Source organism: Anser anser, assembly GCF_964211835.1.
Source record: "Anser anser genome assembly, chromosome: 2".
NCBI lineage: Eukaryota > Metazoa > Chordata > Aves > Anseriformes > Anatidae > Anser > Anser anser.
Window position 1 is genome coordinate 101,697,508 of NC_139721.1, and position 21,778 is coordinate 101,719,285.

The 21,778-nt window shown below is 40.4% G+C and overlaps 1 protein-coding gene across 18 annotated transcripts in view; it reads left to right on the forward strand.

The window, feature by feature from the left end:
- The window catches only part of SUGCT (succinyl-CoA:glutarate-CoA transferase), a 338,050-nt gene that overhangs the window by 109,082 nt on the left and 207,190 nt on the right, over positions 1-21,778 (forward strand). For all 18 annotated transcript variants that reach the window (XR_014578981.1, XR_014578982.1, XR_014578983.1 and 15 more), the window contains one exon: positions 19,301-19,372. Coding sequence is in view for 15 of the 18 variants with exons in the window: in XM_083822414.1 (XP_083678540.1) it covers positions 19,301-19,372 (72 nt within the window). In the remaining 3 variants the exon portion in view is untranslated. The remainder of the gene's footprint in view (positions 1-19,300; positions 19,373-21,778) is intronic.

Below are 21,778 nucleotides of genomic sequence, written 5' to 3' on the forward strand. Positions count from 1 at the left end.
CAGACTGCTGAGGCAAAATGCAGAGAAATGTCAGTGACCTCAAATCTTATCTTGAAATTTTGGCCTAAGGACATTACTTCAAGGATTCCATAGGGAAAGATCAGCAATTCCTTAGCAATCTCCACGCAAGTCAGGGAAAGATCCTTAGCAGTTCAGAAGCCAGAGGTGACCTGCCAAACAGTCAAACAGTAAAATCTGGTATCTGATAAGGTGAGGTTGATTTGAGAGAATGATAGCTGTAGTTTGCTCAAGGGTATTTTGGATCTTTCAGTGACAGGGAGAAACCTCAACAGTGTGTCGGTCAGTTACACCCTTTGTCGTTATGTGAAATTTGGAGGCATGCAGTGGACAAGAACTGGGAGGTGAGGAGACAAGTCTAAAATCATGTAGCTTTTTTTTTTTTTTTTTTCAACACACGGAGCTCTAGCCAGTTCTGAATGGTAGTTTAAATTTTCTCTAAGTAGAAATTACTGAAGGTACAGGAAATGCACATTCCAGATAAACTAGTCTCTTGGGTGTTGCAGTGAAACAGAAAGGTCCTTGACCCCCAGCCTGAAAAATTACATCCCATGAGAAAAGAGAGAACTGAAGTGTTCAGTGATAAATCTTTTACTTTTCAGTATAAGTGAGAATATCACTGAAGAAGTTTTACACATGAAAAAAGAAAAGTCTGGAGCCAGAGAGAGAAATAAAACTGTTTTGTGAATATGAGTGATAGTACTATGTTGATTGGCATGGAGAAGAGAGATGTAGAATGGTAATGCTGTGGTAGACCCACAATAAAGTTCAAACATGATATTGCTCTAGAGAATTGCTGAATGTAGGAGTTGCACGGCTGGGGATTTGGCAGCTCCTCCTCTATTATAGTTTTTCTGTGATCTCTGTAGTGAAGTATTGATTGGGATTGTTTTGTAGAAAAGGAAACCACTGCCTTTCCCATCTCAGTGCCCATCCTTGGATTCCTCAAATACTCCCTCACAGACATATGTGACCTTTCATTTGCTCTGTCTGACCATGAGATTGCAAGTTCCAAGACTAGGGATTTCCCTCTGATTTTCTGATGCAATTTATTCCATTCATATTAGAGCATTCTCTTCTGTGCTGTCGTGACAGACCTACTTGTGACAGCACCCTTTTTCAGCTGCTCTATTTGTTCCTTTTGGGGAATGAGGGGGGAGGGAGAGGGCAGGTGCAAAGTTTTCTGTATAAACTGTTTTCACTGTAGAGCACCTATGTTTAGGAATCTTTAGAAAAGACCAAGTATGAGAACTCATCTTGTAAATCCATATGCAAGTCAGACTGAAGCACTGTCTACTCCAGCATTGGATTAAGCACAGACAGCTCTAGAGGTACTTCACTAAATTACATCACTGTAGGATTTTTCTGCAGTGTATTGTGGGAAAACTCCTCAGACCACTTTAGAAAAATGCTTTTGACTTCACTATCTAAAGAACTTCCATGGCTTTTGTTCCAGCCAGTAGCAAGGCATGAATCCAACTCTAGATGATGATCTTTTCCAGGTGTTGGCATTACTGCAATTCTCATTTTAGGAGGACCAGGAAATTCTGGGCATCAAATGCCGTATGAAAGCATTTCAAGAGTAGTTTGTTGCCCTAAGAAGCGAGCAGCATGCTTTGCCCAGGTCTCTTGTGTAGATGGGGAGATGTGGAGACAGCTGAAGCAGGTTGAATAGCTGTAGAATCCCCGTGCATCTTCTGGCACATCTGGCATGGCTTCTTCTCCAAGAAGGAAGACATTCTTTATAAAGATCTTACTGTATATGTGCATAACTAGGACTTACAGATGAAGGGGGTACTTACTAATATGTAAGCTTGCTGCACTCCTTTACTGCTACAGCTCTCAATTGCAGTAAAATGTGAGGAAACCTAGCATCAGAAAATTTCTTTGTGTTCTAAGTAGCATATAATTAGGTATCCGTGATATGATTTGTCCAACTGAGGCAAAATGGCATGGCCAGCAAAGTTTCTGGATAGTAAAGTCTCTATATTTCTGCTTGCTTTAGAAACTTGTGTGAACTTTGACATATCTGAGGGGGAGGAGAAAGGAATTTCAGTAGGAGTAGATTAGTGTCTGTGATCTGGCTACAAGCTGTTCATGGTTATGATCATACTAAGAAATAAGAAGTGTTAGAGTTTGTGTTTATTTGAGCCTAAACGCCAGCTGGGCCAAGAAAGCAAACCAATCTCCTAAACACTCATCAAAACCTTTTATCCAAGTTTATATGTGATTAGAGCCAGGTTTAACTCTGCAGTGGTGATATACTTTTTCCTGTGTTCCTGTTTGGTGCTTGCCACCCCTGTGTTACTAGAGACAATAAAGGCAATTACATTCAAATTCTTTCCAACAAGGACAATCTTTGTTCTTCAACTCCTCAATTTGCAGCTCATACCTTATAATGCATTTTAAAAGCTTTAGTTCCCTACCTCATTTTGCTAAAATCTGTATTCATCTGTGGGAAGATCATTTCTCTGCAGAGAGCAAGGCACTGTATTTTTGCTTGGGAAAAATCAAGAATTGTATAGCATTAGCATAGATATATTGTAGTAAGAATTATAGTTACATGTTTTTGTGTTGGTCACAACATGGAATGAGAAAATCTTGTATTTTTAGATAGCTACTGATGTGCTCCACTCAGTGACTAATTTTTGTTTAAGTCAAGCCCATTTGGTGGGTTAAAATGTTTCCCTAAATGCTAATAGTTAAAATAATGACTCCCTCAAATCATTATTCCTGCTAATTCAGCTACTGCTACTGGCCTTAGGAGGAGGAAGGTTGTTGGATACTTCAAAACACAATAGTAATTTTCAAAACCAGTCTCATTATGGTTCTTCAGGATGTAAAACATTTCTTTAGACTAGGTTGTCCTAGTTAGTTTCTTCTAAACCACCAAATTTTTTATTTTATTTTATTTTATTTTATTTTATTTTATTTTATTTTATTTTATTTTATTTATTTTATTTTATTTTATTTTATTTTATTTTATTTTATTTTATTTTATTTATTTTATTTTTTCCCCACCAGCTAAATTCTCTACTTTGCATTTTAAGTATGCTGGTCTAACTGTTAAATCATTTGTCAGGTTTAGAGTGAGTACAAACTTTTTGAATCAGGTACTTGGTCATGTCTGTGGATTTAATGAGGTTGAGTAACTTCCACAAGATACTCTTCTGCCAAACCCCTGTCTCAGATATCTGTATGTGAATACTTGGTTGGGATGTGCAGCCGTGGAGCAGCTAGCAGGATGAATGGCAGCTTCAGTTGTTAGGCTTCACAAAACTCCTGTGCTTTTCTACCTTCCCTTTCTTATGTGAAGAGGCATTTTGGATATAATAATTGTCCAGAAAAATGTTTAAGTCCCCTTGCTTTAACTATTCACTTTCTCTGTTGTTGTCTGAATGGGAGCAAACATCATCCCAGGTATGTAAAAATAAATTGTTTTGCTTTCTCTTCTGCTCACGTCTGTGCCTTTCCCACCTCATACATGAGCCTTGTTTTAACACGTTTGCATCATAAGGGCTTTCTGATCTTTAAGCGTATGTTCTGCTAACTGATATGAGAAGAGAGAGGGAAAATATGTCCGTGTCTCCTGAAGCTGTCAGCCTTTTTGCAAACTGTATTTCTAGGTGGCACTTTAACAATGTGCATACAATGGCAATCAGTTGAAGTCTTGATTTTCTCAACTTCTTTCTCCTGGCTGTCTGAGTTTGTGATTCCTGATGCAAGCAGCAGACTGGCAGCATGCTTTCAAAAGCATCCAAGTACAGGATGACTGCTGCTCTACAAATGGAGGTATCCTGCTGTCCAAGCAGGTATTATTGAAATAGCCTTAGGTACCAGCAAGGGTACTATTAGCAGTGTATTCAACGTGTATTGCATTTTACTAGTATCATTGCACTTTCAGCAATTTAGGAAGATGGGCTCAGTTCATGCTCTGCAGTCCATTCAAAAACTGGGTGAATGTGAAGCCAGTTAGCCTGAGCCAACGTCTGTACTTCTCTTACAGAGGTAAACAAATTCTCTAGTTGAAATCTTGGACTGCCCAACCTGGGGCAGGCAATTATATGCCACCACAGTCTTCCTGTAAGTCTTCCTGTTCCATTAGGTTTTAAGATCAAAAAGATTTCGAGTGGGCTTTTTTAGTGGGGAGGGAAAGGCTATCTTCCTGTTTCATAGCAGGTTTTCTTTGTATGTGAAGAGAACACAAATCTCATTCTGAGGGAACTTGATTTTCATTTGGAATCTCTAGTCTGGTGAGTAACTATGTGGCTTACTCATTTCAGTTGACTTTGCATTCTCTATGGCATCCATTGTTGAATTCTACCTGTGGTGAATCTGAGGTCAGATTTTATAGCCGCTTAAAGTTGCTTTGCTTGGTTACTTGATGCATTCTGTTTTAACTTGTGTGTATTTTGAAAAGAAGAAAAAACACAAATCAAGCATCTGGAAAAATAATAGTCTTTGTCTAAAAAGTCTTATGCTTCAGTATCTAACTTGATGTGAAAATTGGTATGCATACCTGCGTAATCTTTCTCATTTCTAAGCACAGCTTTGTCAGTGTCTACTGAAGTGTCCAAGCTTTGTACATATGAAAGTAAGTGTATATTGGAAAGAAATTAAATGTACCAATATCCCACTGTTACTGAAAACCATCTCTGGTTGTCTTAATTAATATGGCCATTGCAATGAATGTTGTTACTCCTCTCCATGTATTACTTTCTGGTAGTGTTATAAAAGGTGCTGCAAAGGATCCTAACAGTTCCATTAGTGCCCTGGTAGAGGGGAGGGAGAGAGGATCCATGCACCTCTTCTCCCTGTTTGCTCCTTCTTCTGTTCCCTGAGTGAGAATTCAGATAATTGACTCTGAATAACCAAGCAACAAGATCCTTGTTTCTGTGAAAGGTCCTTTCATAGCAAACTCCAAGGAAGAGAGGGCAGGGAGCACTTCAGGCTGTCATCGGGGTGCAAGAAGAGGCCACGCTGCTGCCAGCAGCCCATTTTGGTCCATCCCAGCATGATGGTGAGTTTGTGTGTGGGGCTTGCTGCTGCCGCACATTTGATGCCAACCATAGCGTCACCAGAAGGCTATCTAGATTGTTAGGAGACCAGTCCTCTGACTTCCCCAGCTGAATAAAGAGGGAAGAGAGCCCGAGGAAGGCTAGGTGCCAGGCTATTCCTCCACACTTGCTGGCATCATCCCTCTGCCATAGCCAGGCCAGACCCCACCATAGCTGGGATCACTGCTCTGACAAAGTTCATTCACTATTTACAAGATGCTTGCTCTTACTGGAAACCTTTTTGGTTAGCAAGTAGACTGCATATACCATGGCTGCACTATGGTATATGTTTAGCAACAGCTAGGTAGCATTAAACTTATTTGACTACGTGTGACTGACATTGAATTTAATCACCCCTCTGTGTGTCCTTGCTTTGTTTTAGCTTCTGTAAATTATTTATTATGAAAAGTATGTAAAGCAATACATGTTTTTTACGAAAGACTGTCTGTAGTGGGAGCAGTATGCATTCATGATGGAGGTATAATGATGCTGGAACAGTGTTGGGTAACAATTTATGGCAATTATCTGTGGCAAAAATGCAGTAATTTTACATAATTGGTCTCCCTGATATCATGGTGTTTGGCAGAGACAATTATAGTCATGGTTCTTAACCTTTTTAGTTGCAACTGTGGTTGGGTATTTCTTTACAAAAGTCAAAGGCAAGCATTTAGGTTGGCAGGGGATCTGAATTGGCTGGTTATACCAACAAATACAAAGTCTCTGACACTGGGTGATCTTCAGATTCAGGATTCTAGATAAACCCAACCCTTTTTAATATGATGAGATCAGAATTGTTGTATGGGTGTTCACACTGTTTTGGTGTTATGACATCTCAGAGAATTAGAGGCTGTCTGGAGGCCCACAGAATTTATGATAGCTTAAGGCAAGATGAAAGCTTTGAAATAAACCTAGCAATTAATAAGAATCAAGCTTATTTGTTAAAGAACTGTATGAAGTACCTGTGATTGAAAACTAACATAGTTTTTTTTTTTTTTTTTGTCCCTTTGAGCTTGCAAGGGGAAAAAGGAAAATATTTTTTGAAAGCTGGGACTTTCTCCATTTCCTCCCTCCATCTCCTTTACCTTCTCCACAGTTTTACAGGCATTGTTGTGTCAGTCAGTCTTTGGGGTGGGGGTTGCAAGGAGATGGGACCATGTCAATAAAAAACTTATGTAGATTTTAGACTGTGATGACAGAAAGCACAGTTACACCATGTTGACTCTCCAGAACATTTTTTTTGTAAAGGATAGTTATGTTCATTATGCAAAAGCACTCTATGAGCCATAAATGTAAAGATCCTTGTTAAAAAAAAAAATAGTTACTACCATACAGATTTCCATAGCTATTTATTAGTAGAAAATTTGACTGATTAGTTGCTAGAATAAATAAGTAAAAAAAATGCTAGTTACATATTTAAATATTTAGATATAAACCCGTTAAATATTGCAGGTACAGTTTTAAGTTGGCAAAAGTGTAATATTTTAATTTCTAATTGTAGTGATTTTCAAACTTTAATAATTGAAGTAATGCTAAATTTGAGGTAGATAAAGATTGGAATTGTAGTAATGTGATTTTAGATTTCAATATTTTTCAGACTCCTAGGGAACAATAAAAAAAGAATATTAGAGAAAAAACAAAAGTCTGAATTTTATGTTTTGAAGGAAGGCTATCAGAAATGTATAGGGAGATGAAGAGGAAAGGAGCTTCTGACTCTTTTAAACATATAAATGTTCCACTCATCATTATTAAGTTTCTTCTTTTCAAAGTTCATCTCACTACTATTATTTGTAAGGTCTGGTAATGCTTTTCTGTCATGAATTGAGGGCTTCGAACAGTGAGCATCCTGGATGTTTGACCATTTCAATTTCTAAATCCTTGATTAGAGATTAAGTAGCATTTCAAACCAAAATAAACTATGTGCAATAAACCTTAAGGAGTCTGATTTAAAACCACAAATCAGGGAAACTGAAGAGTCAAGGCTGAAGTATGTGAAATCCATTCTTAGTTCACCATACTGTGTCTACTGAGTAGTTTGTAAGATAACATACGGTTTGAGAGATTAATTGAAAAAAAATCTCCAAAATAGGTCAAAGGCAGGTTGCTGAAATGGAGGAGAGTTTCTCCTGCCTTTGTTCATCCCGTTCTGCAGCTAAATGGCAGATTTCATTTATGAGTTCACTTTATTTTAAGTTGTGCAGTTGCCAAATTGTGAAGCCTAGCCAGTTTTGCACTGCTGTAATTGTTATGCCCTTGCTGGTGTCTCTGCTGATTCTCATCAGCATCAGTGATAATTTGATCCCTTGCTCCTCTCTGCTGGCCTGTTGACAGAGGAGCTCACAAAGTATTCAGCTCAGCTTTTTAAAGAGCCTTCTTTGCAGCAGGACAGGAGGTTATTAGGACCTTTAAGTTAATAGCGTTGGCTGCCCAGCCTGTGAGTTTTAGTTTGCTTGCACTGCGTCATCTGTTTGCTGCTTGAAATGCCAGGCTGATGGGCTCAATGTGAGTTACCACAAAGGTAGTCAGTATTACAAAGCTGACCTTTGGAAAAAGTACCACGATATCACTTAAAGCCAAAGAGCAGGGAGGGAAAAGGGACAAAAATAACGAGACAAATCCTGCTCTGATGGTTTCTACTGAAAGCAGAATTAGGATCTTGTTTAGAATTAGATTCTAAATAGCACTCTTAAAAACTCATATTTAGCTACTCAGATTTTCCACACAGCTATATCTTATGATTTTTGGAAGGTATAAGAACTATTTATTATTTCTAGTTCAGTAATGCCCAGAGGCCCATATCAGGATCAGACTTTGGTCATATGTGCTCTTTTTTATTTTTACTTTTTAAATGTAATTAATTTTTTTTTTCAAAATAAGTGTTTTCATTGCATTCTTTACTTTGAGTGAAAAAAAACAAAAATGCTTGCAATCCTAAAATTGAACGAAATTGTGTGAGGTATTGTGAGAGAAGGGAAAGGGTAAGGAAACACTTGGATTCAGACTTTTGAGAGATTATTGTAAATGCTGAGAAAAATATTATATAAAAAACAGCTCTGCAGTGCCCTTTAAAATCAGTAAGCGTCTATTTTAATTCCCATATAAGTAGTAACTGGCTGCTGTCTGTATATATACTTAAATGTTGCTTGCTGTATAAGACCTTGTTTGCTTAATTTCAACCTAACTGAATTTTTATGGCTGTGCTATAAACCTCTTGAAAATAGTGGCTTAAATGGAAATGCTGACACAAGATTAATTACACTGGCTCTAGTGTGATACTGTGATTAAAGTTTATTTATTTTGTGTGTGTGTGTATGTGTGTGATTTCATTGTTGAAAAACTAATGGAAAACTAATGTGGCAATGGAGAATGTGATTCTGTGTGTGATATTTTGTTTTTCAACAGCAAGGAACAGTTTTAATGCCAGTTTACAATACTAGAGAAGTTATTTTTAATTGAGGTATAGCTTTGGTATTTCATATTTTTGAAATTTGTGAAAGTGACAAGTTGCCCACTTTAAAGCTGTGTACCGCTCTTCCAGGAGTTTTTAAATGGCTTTTTGGGTGGTGAGACTAGATGTATATTTCATTTAAATTAGAAAGCAAAGAAAATTGGTGTATTTCCTTGTGGAGTATATTCTTTTCCTCCTTGTGCTGTAGTAGGCTTGGTGGGTTGCCACATTGTCTTTTTTTTTAATTTAATTTTATTTTTTTGAGACAAAAGTCTTTTATCTCTAAAACCAAGAAACCAATCCAAAGTTAACATTCATTGTTCTATTGAATATAAAGTAACAGCTATAAAAGTATTTAAAGTATTTTGGGTAAGTAGTGTGCCCAACTGATACTTTTAGATTACAAATTTATGCATTACGTCTATTTCATATGAATGTCAACAATGCAGATGTCATATGACTGGAAGAAGAGTAAGTGAGAGAGGAGTCCTGCCTCCAATATAGTGGTTAGGACACTGAGCAAAGGATTGGGGAGGTCTTGGTCGCAGTCTCTGTTCCCAGTGGTTTATACTTCTCACATAGGCAACAACTGGATAAAAGTGTGACATAGTCTGGAGAGCAGAACTAGGCTGTCCTACTTCCTGAGTGTTGAGAATAATACATTATAAAGCCAAATGTAGATATCCCTGCTCGATGCTGTGATTTTGGGTTAACTTTGCTGCTCCTTTCAGCAAGGAGCATGCAGACTGAATTTGATGGCTATCTGCTTTGCTCCTGGATCAGCTGGGCAAAGTGAGGTGCTTGGCTTTCCATGTCATTTTTCCCACCCTCAGACATACATGGAACTTAAAGGTTGACCAGAAAAGGTGTCCAATGGAGGTGAATGATATCCCCGGATGATAGAGTGTAGTGGGCTTTCTTTAACATCTGTGCTGGTGTTCTGCCTCACTGTGGATACACGTGTATCCACACGTGTGGATACACATTGTGGATACATACATGTAATCATTCCCAGTCTTACCACAAACACCTTTCCCAGCTCATGGCATCCAGTCAAACATCACTCTCTACAAATGGATTGTTGCAGATGTAATTGATAGTGATCTGTCTGGTAGACTGTGATGGCTATGAAGTTGCAGGTTAGTACATCCTATGACATAACAGTGAAGAGAGACAAGTAGTGCAGGTCGAGAAAACCAGAGCAAAGAAGTGTTTTTGTGGAATGCCCTTCTTCAATTTGCTCAGTGAGAGCATTCAGCATACATTACTCCAGTCCATGAAATTTACATTTTTTATTTTTACTGTTTGCTTTCACTAGAAGAGAGTGCAAAGTAGGCAAATAGTTTCAAAGTGTGTGGTCCTTATGATTTATATATCTTGCTCAGAACTACCACTGACCAAACTTCTTGGTCTTGTTCCCGTTTGTTAGAGTGTAATTAAATATTAGTTTTTTATGAAAGAACTGTGACCTTCCCTTGAAAGAAAAAAACATACAGATACTATGATACTGTGGCACAGATGATGTTTTTTTTTTCAAGACGGTGTGAAAAGGTAGAGAAATGATGTGCCAAGTTTATCCCATCTGGAAGGAAAGTAACAATTCTGGATCCAAAGCAAAGCTGAGGATCTCCTGCTCTTTAATGTATTTGGGAACCAGAGGTTGATAAGGTTGGAGAGAGACAAAAAAATCAATATATGCTTCAGATATGTTTGATTGGCAGGAGAAAAAAACCTGTGTACCGGTCAGTCAAATCCTGAATACGTCACCTTCTTAATTACAGCCTTTAATCTGCTTTAAGACTAGAGAATATTGGTCCTTAAATGACCTCTATGTTGAATTGAGTATCTGACTGGAAACTTCAAAGTGCAATTGAAGAAAAATTATGCAATAAATTAAAAGTAACATTGTAACTTTTCTGTGGTTCCCAGCCTGCAAGAGACCAGCTTTTGTCTGTGAGCACACTCATTAACAGCAGGGAACTACAGCACATATGTGCAGACCTTTGCATGGTCACAAAATATTTTACTGAATATCTATGCATTGATTCTGTACATGCACAGAGACTTCTGCAAATAGGAAAGTGGAGGGGAGAGGAAGGAGTGGAATATGAAAATCTCTTTTAAAGTGTCGGTAACAAGTCTCAAAGCTTTTTTTGAAAATATTGTTTTCACTTTTTCTGGTTTTGTGTTCATAGATTTCTTGAGTAGGTGTATTTGTTCTGCAGTGTCACCAGCCAGTCCCAAAGAATCATTCCGCCTTCAGCCAAAGCTGCTTTCTCTGATGCCAGCCTTGGGAAGAAGCTCAGAGGATTGTTCACAATGCCGTCTATGAGAGCTCCCTGCTGTGCTGACAGACGTGTACCTTACAGAAATACTCTATCTAGTCTTTATAAAAGGATGCCATCTTTCCAAAATCTTAAGCAAGCTGCTACATGATGCCAGCTGAAACAATTAAACACCTGCTCTGTAAAACCAACATCCGTTAGAAGGCATTTGAAAGTTACTACCCTGCTCCAGAACTCACCAATGAATAGAGACTCTCTGCAAACCCTCAGGTTGTCTGATCTTGGAAGCTTTTAGATGCTGCTGTTCAACTTTTTGAATCAAAAGACAGTGCTATGTTACAAGATGCTACGAATCTGAGGGTATCTAACATCAGCTATTCCCAGTGAAAAGGGTTAAAAAGTATCTTTATGGATCCCAACTGCTCTTCACATAGGAACATCAGACAAGAAAACTCATAAAAACAAGCAATTAGACCCCTTTTCAATATACCTCTTGTAGTGCAAATCTTCCTCCTAGGGGAAAACCTGTAAGCTTTCAAATATTTGGACTATCAACTCTGCTATTTTCAGTAAAGGAGCCAAGAGGGTATCTACTCGTGAAAATAAGCAGTCACTTATTCAGATAATTAAAGCTACTAATCTGTCCTAAATATGGAGTTTCAAAAACCCATTTTTTCTATTGTTCTCTCCAAGTATTGTTTGGCCTCCATTTTTTTTTCTTCCTGAGAAGAGTCTATGAAGAATTGACATCTAGTTTCTGCCTGGATGTCACCTGCATCCTTTGCATTTGAGCTTGGCAGTCCTTGTGGCACTGTGTGGTTGCCTACTCATGGCAATGAAATGCTATATTTCGGTGTTTGCAGTATTTGATCTGCCAATGGCTTTTGAGGTTAGACCACTAAGTGCTCTCAGTGTGCTCTCCCTCATCAGTGCTGCTTTAGCTTTAGATTTTTGACATGGGATGAATGTTTGTTGACCAGTTGGACTCAAAAGGTTGTGATCAATGGTGTGAAGCCCATCTGGAGGCCAATACTAGTGGTGTACAGGGAATCATTGGGCCAGTACTGTTTAACATGGTCATTAGTGACCAGGGTGGGTGAGCAGAGTGTAACCTCAGCAAATTTGCAAAATAAATAAAACTGGGAGGAGTGTTTGACACACTCTAAGGTTGTGCTGCCATCCAGAGGGACTTTGACAGGCTGGAGAAATAGGCCAACAGGAACGTAGTGAAATTCAACTAAGGGAAATGCAGTTCTGCACATGGTAGGGAATAACTCCATGTATCAGTACAGACTGGACACAATTGGCTGGAAAATGACTTCGTAGAAAAAGACCTGGAAATCCTGGTATACAAAAACTGGAATGTGAGCCAGCAGAGTGCCCTTGTGATAAATGAGGCCAACACAATCTGGAGTTGCATTAGAAGGAGCATTGCCAGCAGGTCAAAGGGAGGTGGTCCTTCCCCTCTGCTCAGGTGTGCAGTGAGGATGCATCACCAATGGATCCAGTTATGGGTCCACAACTGGGTCCACTTCTGAGGTTTGCAGGACAAGAACATGTGCGTACTAGAGCAAGTCAAGCAAAGGGCCATGAAAATGATTAAGGATTTGGAGCATCTCTCATATGAGGAAAGACTGAGAGAGCTGGGACTGTTTATCCCAGAGGAGGCTATGGAAGATCCTATGAATGTGTATAAATACATGATAGAGAGGAGTAAAGAGTCATCATACACAACAGCAGATGTTCTGATTGCTTTGATTTCTGTGATTTGTATGGATGTGATTCAAATACTGCAGACTGACCTGGATTGTGATCATTTTCTTGTAATTGGCATATCTTTTAATTGTTCCCTTATATTTTAAAGTTTTGTTTGTGGAATCAATGTGCAAATTGAAATATATGCAAAGATATTTATGTGATTGATGATTGCCATAGCATTTATAGGCTTAAAATTCATAAAGTGGGCAATAAACACAGGAGATTGACAGTCTTTCATTGAAACCATCAAAACTGGGAAATTTTGAGAGGATAGTGATAGGCTAAGGGGTAATGGTTTTAAACTAAAAGAGAGTAGATTTAGATCAGACATTAGGAAGAAATTCTTCACTCGGAGGGTGGTGAGGTACCGGAGCGGGTTGCCCAGCGAAGTTGTGAATGCCCCATCCCTGGACGTGTTCAAGGCTTCTCAGACCATACTGAAAAGCTACTCCTTTGAGAGTTACACAGTGTTCCTCTGCCTTTTCCACAAGTAAGATGTGAACTAATTCTTTGATTTAGTTTTTGGTTCCTGCCTTCACCTGAGTGTACGTCCTAGTGCTCAGGATACCACCTGGGCATCACATTTTAAATCATGATCATAGAATCATAGAATCATAGAATATCCCAAGTTGGAAGGGACCCATAAGGATCATCAAGTCCAACTCCTGGCACCTCACAGGTCTGCCCAAAAGTTTAGAACATGTGACTAAGTGCACTGTCCAATCCCTTCTTAAATTCAGACAGGCTTGGTGCAGTGACTACTTCACTGGGGAGCCTGTTCCAGTGTGCGACCACCCTCTCGGTGAAGAACCTCTTCCTGATATCCAGCCTGAACCTCCCCTGCCTCAGCTTGACACCATTCCCACGGGTCCTGTCACTGGTGATAACAGAGAATAGGTCAGCTGCCTCTCCACTCCCCCTCGCGAGGAAGTTGTAGACTGCAATGAAGTCCCCCCTCAGCTTCCTCTTCTCCAGGCTGAACAGGCCGAGTGACCTCAGCCGCTCCTCATATGTTTTTCCCTCTAGGCCCTTCACCGTCTTCGTTGCCTTCCTCTGGACACTCTCCAGCAGTTTAATGTCCTTTTTGTACTGTGGTGCCCAGAACTGCACACAGTACTCGAGGTGAGGCCGCACCAGCGCAGAGTAGAGCGGGACAATCACTTCCTTCGACCGACTAGCAATGCCGTGCTTGATGCATCCCAGGATACGGTTGGCCCTCCTGGCTGCCAGGGCACACTGCTGGCTCATATTCACCTTGCTGTCAACCACAACCCCCAGATCCCTCTCTGCAGGGCTGCTCTCCAGCATCTCGTGGCCCAGTCTGTACGTATAGCCAGGGTTGCCCCGTCCCAGGTGCAGGACCCGGCACTTGCTTTTGTTAAACCTCATGTGGTTGGTGATTGCCCAGCTCTCCAATCTGTCCAGATCTCTCTGCAAGGCCTTTCCACCCTCATCCGAGTCCACAACTCCTCCAAGTTTGGTGTCGTTGGCAAATTTGCTCAAAACTCCTTCTAGTCCTACATCCAAATCATTTATAAAAACATTGAAGAGGACTGGCCCTAAAATGGAGCCTTGAGGGACCCCACTAGTGACCATCCGCCAGCCAGATGTGGCCCCATTTACCACAACCCTTTGAGCCCTGCCCCATCGCATGATGTTTTTGTTAAGTTGTATGCTGGACATCTTGTCCAGTAGGACCCTATGGCAAACCGTGTCAAAAGCCTTGCTGAAGTCCAAAAAGATCACATCAGCTGGTTTCCCTTGATCGACTAGATGGGTGATCTTATCATAAAAAGAAATCAAATTTGTTAGGCAGGACCTACCCCTCATGAACCCATGTTGGCTGGGACCAATGACTGCGTTGTCCCCCAGGTGCGCTTCAATAACTTCAAGGATCATCCTCTCCATAATTTTACCAGGCACTGACATGAGACTGACAGGCCTGTAATTGCTAGGGTCTTCTTTCTTACCCTTCTTGAAAATTGGCACAACATTTGCCAGCTTCCAGTCCAATGGGACCTCTCCAGATTCCCAAGATCATTGAAAAATAATTGAGAGAGGTCCCGTGATGACATCAGCCAGCTCTTTAAGCACCCTGGGATGAATCCCATCCGGACCCATGGACTTGTATGGATCCAGGTGGAGCAGCAAATCCCGCACACGTTCAGGGTTGGTTGGGAGTTTGTCATTCCCACCGTCATGGTCCTCCAGCTGAGGGTACCTTGGGTCCTGAAGCCCATCATCAGTGTTGAAGACAGAGGCGAAGAAGGTGTTAAACGTCTCTGCTTCGCCTATGTCATTGTCTGTGAGGAGACCCTCCCCATCTAGTAGCAGACCTATGTTTTCTTTGGTTCTCCTTTTTCTGTTCACATATCTAAAAAAACTTTTTTTATTGTCTCCCACAGACATGGCCAGCTTCAACTCTAGTTGGGCTTTGGCCACACGAATTTTCTCCCTACATATGCGAACAGCATCCCTGTATTCCTTCCTCGTCGCCTGACCCTCCTTCCAGCAGCCGTACACTTCCTTTTTTCGCCTAAGCTCCAGTAGAAGATCCCTGGTCAGCCAGGCTGGCCTTCTGCCCCCCTTGCCTGACTTCTGATATTTTGGAATCACCTGATCTTGTGCTTTTAGGAGGCAGTGCTTAAAGATTGACCAGCACTGATGGACGCCAATGCCTTCAAAAGCAGTTTCCCAGGGGACCTTGCTGACTAGTTCCCTGAGCAGCCTGAAGTCTGCTTTCCCCATATCCAGGGCTGAAGTTTTGGTGACAGTTTTCCTTCTGTCACCATAAATTCTAAACTCATCTCTTCATGGTCACTGTGATTGAGACGGCCACCAATTGCCACATCTCCCACAAGACCCTCTCTGTTCTCCAGCAACAGATCTAGGAGGGCACCTTTCCTAGTTGGCTCTCTTAGCACCTGCACCAAGAAGTTATCATCTAGGTGCTTTATGAACCTCCTGGACTTGCTCGTGTCAGCCGTGTGGTGATCCCAGTTGATGTCTGGCAAATTGAAATCCCCCATTAGGACAAGGGGAGTTGATCTCGAGGCATCTCTTAGTTCTGCAAAGAATAATTCATCGGCGTTGTCATCCTGGCCAGGTGGTCTGTAATAGACTCCCACAACGACATCCCCTTTATTTGTTCGTCCCTTAATCCTTACCCAGAGGCTCTCAACTTTGCCATAGCCATCTTGAAGTTCCACACAGTCCAGCCCATGCTTCACGTACATCGTCACCCTGCCACCTCGCCCACCCTGCCTGTCCCTCTTGCAGAGCCTGTAACCATCTATTGCAACACACCAGCCACAGGACTCATCCCACCAGGTTTTGCTTATGCCGATGATGTCGTAGTTGCAGGACTGGGCCAAAACTTCTAGCTCATCCATTTTATTCCTCATACTGCGTGTGTTTGTGTACAAGGACTTCAAATGCGCCTCCCTACACGCAGCACCTTGTGTAGCTGACCAAAGGGCCTCCCTAGCACACAGTCCCTCTGATTCTAGCACACCATCCCTTAGCTCATCACCAGCGTGCCTTGTTTTATCCCTTTCCCCCTTCAACTCTAGTTTAAAGCCCTATCTATCAGCCCTGCCAACTCCTGAGCAAAAATCCTCACCCATCTCTGAGAGAGGTGCATCCCATCTGGTGCCAGCAGGCCTGGTGTCGCGTAGACCTTCCCGTGATCGAAAAACCCGAAATTCTGCCGGTTGCACCAGTCCTGAAGCCACGTGTTAATGTGATAAGTCTGTTTGTCAGCATCGATCCCCCCTATCGGAAGGACAGAGGCAAACACAACCTGTGTCCCTGATCCTTTAAGTAGTCACCCCAAAGCCCTGAAGTCTCTTTTGATCACTCTCGGACTTCTTGTTGTTACCTCGTCATTACCAGCCTGGAAGACCAGTAGTGGGTAGTAGTCATGCTCTCATGGAACTTACCAGAAGACTTCATTCTTCAGAAAAAGGGGAAGGGAAAAAAGACTTTTGCCTTGTGTGTGTAGTGCCTTTTATTGCACTAATGTGAAGTGATTCGATGTGATGGACAGCAGTTTATCAAAACAAAATCTCATTAAAGTCTGTCTGCACTTTGCCCTAACTCTCCTTTGTATAATAAGATTGTGAAGCTGTCTGTGACCAGTCAGTAACCTGTGGTAACCTGTAGTGTGCGTACATTTATGGGTGATGAATAAAACCATTGTTATCACCCTTAAATTTTGGCATCAGTATTGTGCTAATAACAGTTGGAAGTTTTTGCTTTATCAGCAGCAATGATTGGCAAATAATCAGCTGTTTTGTAATGGGAAGCTTAAAATAGCAGCTGAAGACATTTGAGTTAATCTCCATGGAAAAAGACACTGCTGCATTTATGATGATACCATTTTTGTTGTGTAAGGATGAAATGATTGTTGTTTTAGCTTTTTAGATGTACAATGTAATTAAGAATAATCATTTTTCCCACACATTCCACAAAGCCACTGAAGCCCAAATGCTAATAACCAGGCCCTTAAATTTTGAGTGACTTCTGCTGCTGCGTGGGCAGCCCACGGGTGCAGATGTATGTCTCAGAGTAGTATGTGGCTATTGTGTGACCGCGCTCTTCTTACAGAGATGCGAGTCTCAAAAGAAGTTGCTGATAAATAGCGAACTGTTTAAGATTTGACCATATTGCCAGTTTAGATAGATTTTGAAGTGTGGAGGAAGGGAATCTGTATATAAGTGCACATGACATGCACTGTGGTGTTTGCAGTCTGTAACAGACATTCAGACTACAAGTTTAAAAGGCTGTGTAAAAGAATTTGTAATTTGTGTTTACTGGAAGTAGTAGGTGGTCGTACCAATAAAAACTATATTGTGTTAGATACACACACAGATATGTGTAGTATTTGCCCCATAATTTGTGTGAAATGTGTGTGGCTGCTTTTAAAGTTCAGAGCATCAGCGAAGACATCAGGATTTGGGCAGGGGGGTTCAGGAAACAGATCTTGCCTGTAAGTAAAGGTAATAAGATTATACTGACAGCTTTAGTTCATAACTATTCCTACTAAAAGCCATTTATTCTGAAAAAAAAAGTTTCTTAAATATTGCTAGACTTTATAACATGTATATTTATAACAATTTTCACAACTTCCTTGACCGTTTTAGACAAAAATCTGCATGAACAGATCTATCTAAAAAATGTTTATACATTTACATACTTTTCTGTATTCTTTTTCCCAACTGTTTCTGTGCTCATTGCTTTCATCAGTGTGAGTATGCAGTACCTATATATTACGCATGCTTCTAGACTTTTATTGTATTGGGGCCAAATGAGACTTTTTACTTTTTGCATGCTTGAGACTAAATGTTTGCTGAATTTCATCTTTGTTTGCTAAGAGTCTTAGACTCAAGTGCTTAATTAAATGTCTGAAAAATAAATTCATAAATTTTATCAGACTAATACAATTTGTCAGAAATGAAGCATAGAGGGAGCAAACAAACGATACTGCAAATGTGATATACAGTTCCTTGCACTTCAATGGACATAATTTTCCACATACAATTTTAAAGCTTTGACTGTGCCATGTGGTTAATGTTATAAAAGTTTTCAAGCTAGAATAGCATATTCGTGATGGAGAATAAGCCACACTGGTGTGAGAAGACTTTATTATTAAATGTTCCCATACCAGAGCTTTTGTTTGTGTGTTATTTTACAAAAAAATTATACTAAGAATTCACAGCTTTAGATCAGGCCATTATAACTGATGAGAAAATTGATTTCTGATAATGCAGGATACGTTATGTTCTCTGTGAGAAACTAGCACAAGGCCTCGTCCCCATTTGTGCATGAACCTGTGCACTGAATTCAAATTAAAAGCGAAAGAGTATTTCCCAAGTGCTAATGACAACTGTGGTAGTAATAAAGGAGAGGTGTGGAAGAAAGGGGAATCTATTTGCATTATCCATTTTTGGAAGATGCCCTGATGCAATGGTAAAAATCTAGGATGATGCCAATTACAGATTTTCTTCATTCCTGTGAAAATCTAAGTGGAGACGATTTCAACATGAAATGTGCCAGTAAGGGTACTGTAATGAAGTCAAAACAAAAAAATACTCCTCAAAGCTGGGAAAAAAGTTCCATTTTCTCTAGGACCTTGGTCTTGAGACCACTGACTAAGGAGATAGCTTAACTTCCAGCTGAAGAGCTGGAAAGATGCAGTCCATCCCTTTCATTCCCATGCAAGTGCCTAACTTGTCATTGCTATTTGGCAATTTTTTCTTTTTTTGCCCTAGCATTGCTCAGATTACCCTGTAGCCTTGCGGCTGGCATATTCAATGAGTATCTGTGAGACTCAGTGCAGCTGTCTGCTCTCAGTCAGGCTGAGAGGGAAGCTGAATAAATAACTCATAACAAGTAAGTGTCATTCTGGGAAATCATCCTCAGTCCCTATGAGTGTGGGTCACATTTGCAAAGTTTCTGGTTGCCTCAAGCTGTATTTTCAGCAAAAAACTATGAACTAAGATAATTTCTCAACTCCAAAAAAAAAATAAAAATCGAAAGGGCTACTTCCCCTTTTAAATTGAATTTTCCTCCTTGTGGATGACTGTGAGCCACTTTTGTAGAACTAGAGAGAGAGTTTGAATGGAAATGTTTATTTAAGTAAAGCATTTGAAAAATATTTACAAAGTTTTCACCTAATAGTTGTACTAATATTTTATACTTCCGTCACAGCTTATCACCTCTCTTTGTTCTTTTAGGCTTTTAAGACCAAGGATGGCTACATTGTGGTGGGAGCTGGAAATGATCAGCAGTTTGTCACTGTGTGCAAGGTAATGGTGTATTAGGCTGACAATACAAAAACGTGTGACAGTTTCTGTGCTGTGTAGGGAAATAGAGATTGCTTCTTAGTGTGTTCCCCCTTCGTCCCCCCCCCCCCCCCTTTTTTTTTTTTAACGAAAGTAAGTAGCAACTATAAATTCTAGCCCTGTGCTTCTAGCTGGTAGTTTAGGGCACTGATGTAATTCTGTGATTTTCCTGTGTATTAAGAACACCCTAACTCCAAAATTTGTGTGTGCTGAATCCCCTTCAAAGCACCTGCACAGCTAATTTGCCAAAACATGAACCAGCTAACAACCTCCTATATATAAAATGATGAATGTCATGAAAATCACACCAGTGTCTTTTTCAGGAAGAAATGTGACACTATTTCTCCATAAAACACATAGTATAGGCACAGTTATTAACATACCCAAGTTAGGAGATGGATAGTTCTTTTATCACCTTAATCAGTAGCCGAGCATGCAGTCCCTTTTCAAACTATTATGTACTGGTCTGTGCTCACAGAGAAACTTGTGGATTTCTTGGAAAAGAAGTATTACAGGACTGTGGGTTGACATGGCAGTGGTGCAGATGTGACATCGGAGAAGAAAGCTTCAACAAAAATATGCAATCTTCCTTATTTTGGATTGAAGAAACATGATTCTCTGGCAATTCTGTTTTTACAGAGGGTAGCTTGAAAAGTGTTAAAATAGTTTTGGATTTTTCACATACTCTTTTTCTGTGGTTTCAATACCTGGAATTGCTTTTCCCTGGACAGTGCATATATTTTTAAAAAAAAAGAAGTATTGAATGAAGGTGAAAAAAAATGTTCTTAAATAAAGAGTATCAACATTCCAAACAGAAGATCCCATTAACATGTAGGCATGTAGGATGGCGCATGAGAAGTTTTTCAGATAGTATTGGACAGCTTTTTTAAAATTAGTTCTACCTTTTACCTGCCATTGTTGTTTTTTTTTTTTTTTTTTTTTCTCCTCTTGGACTTGGGATATTTAGCCTGTACTAGTCATACTCTGAACAGCTGTCAGCCTCAGGAAATTGAGCATTATTTTCTTCCATTTGTTCATATCAGCCATTTCACATCTCCGTGGTTGTTCATGACTAATAACTGGAATATGTAGTAAGAAGATAGTGCAGTTATGATTGTCTGAAACTCTCTTCTCTCCTAGTGTGTTTTGGGCTACATATGCCCACTTAGCTCTCTGGAGGAGTCTGCTTCCATTTGCTCAGATTGGCTCTCACAGCAAGAAGCAAGTTAACTTCTTCAGATTTTTCTCAGTGGGTTTTCATCATACAAAAGTTGAACCACTATAGTGTGGTCATTATATTAACATGAATGAAGACTAATGGACTAATGACTGAATAAGTATCTACCTGCCACACCTGTGTTTTTTCAAGGACTCATTGTCCCATAAAGGTAATCTTCCCAGAAGGTCCCAGGACATTGCTGTGAATGTCTTCTTTGTGTTTTGTCACCTGAAGAATTATGCATCAAGTGCTGGTCATTCTGCCATCCTCGAGTAAGGCACAACTGAAAGTCTGGCTCAGTAGATTCTGGCACTATAGTGTGAGCTAGAAGGCACTGAAAATTCAGACCATGCTTTCACCTCTCTTTAGGGTGCTGCTGTGAGACTTATGGTGGGACTTGCTGCTACGTAATCCCTTTGTGATCAGTAATGAGCAAGTGGTACCCCAGAAGATGGGGCAACATGTCAATGATTTGTGTTACTACAGAATCTGAAGAGCCTGAAGTTAAATGAGATGAATATTGGCCTTAGTCTACAGGCTGCTGGTTCTTTGTTTCATCCTTGTAATAATGTTTTGGTATTTCTAGAATTGAAAGTAGGAGGCACAAAGCTTAAAAAAATTGTGATTGCTTGCTTGTCAAAGAGAGTAAAAGACCAGAAAATTTAGTTCAAGTTTTGGGTAAGGGCCAGATTTTTCTATAAGCCAGTTATCTTATTTGAGAGGTGGGAGGTGGGGTGGGGGTGGGGGTGGCCCTGTGTGTTAGAGAGCATTTTGACAGTTTCAGCTGAACAGCGGCGATGACAGTGTTGAGTGGTTATGTGTAACAATCAGGGAAGGCCAATGAGGCAGATGTCATGGTGGGAGTCCATTATGGACTGTCCAACCAGGATGAAGAGGCAGACAAAATGTTCTAAAAGCAGCTGGGAGAAGTCTCACAATTGCTAGCCCTTGTTCTGGTGGGGGACTTCAATTTACCACATTTATGCTGGAAATACAAGATAGCAGAGAGGAAACAGCCTAGGAGGTTCACAGAGTGTCGGGAAGATAACTTCCTGACACAGCTGGTGAGTGACCCAACTAGGGACAGCACCCCACTGGACCTTTTGCTTGCAAACAGAGAAGGACTTGTGGGTGATGTGAACGTTGGAGGC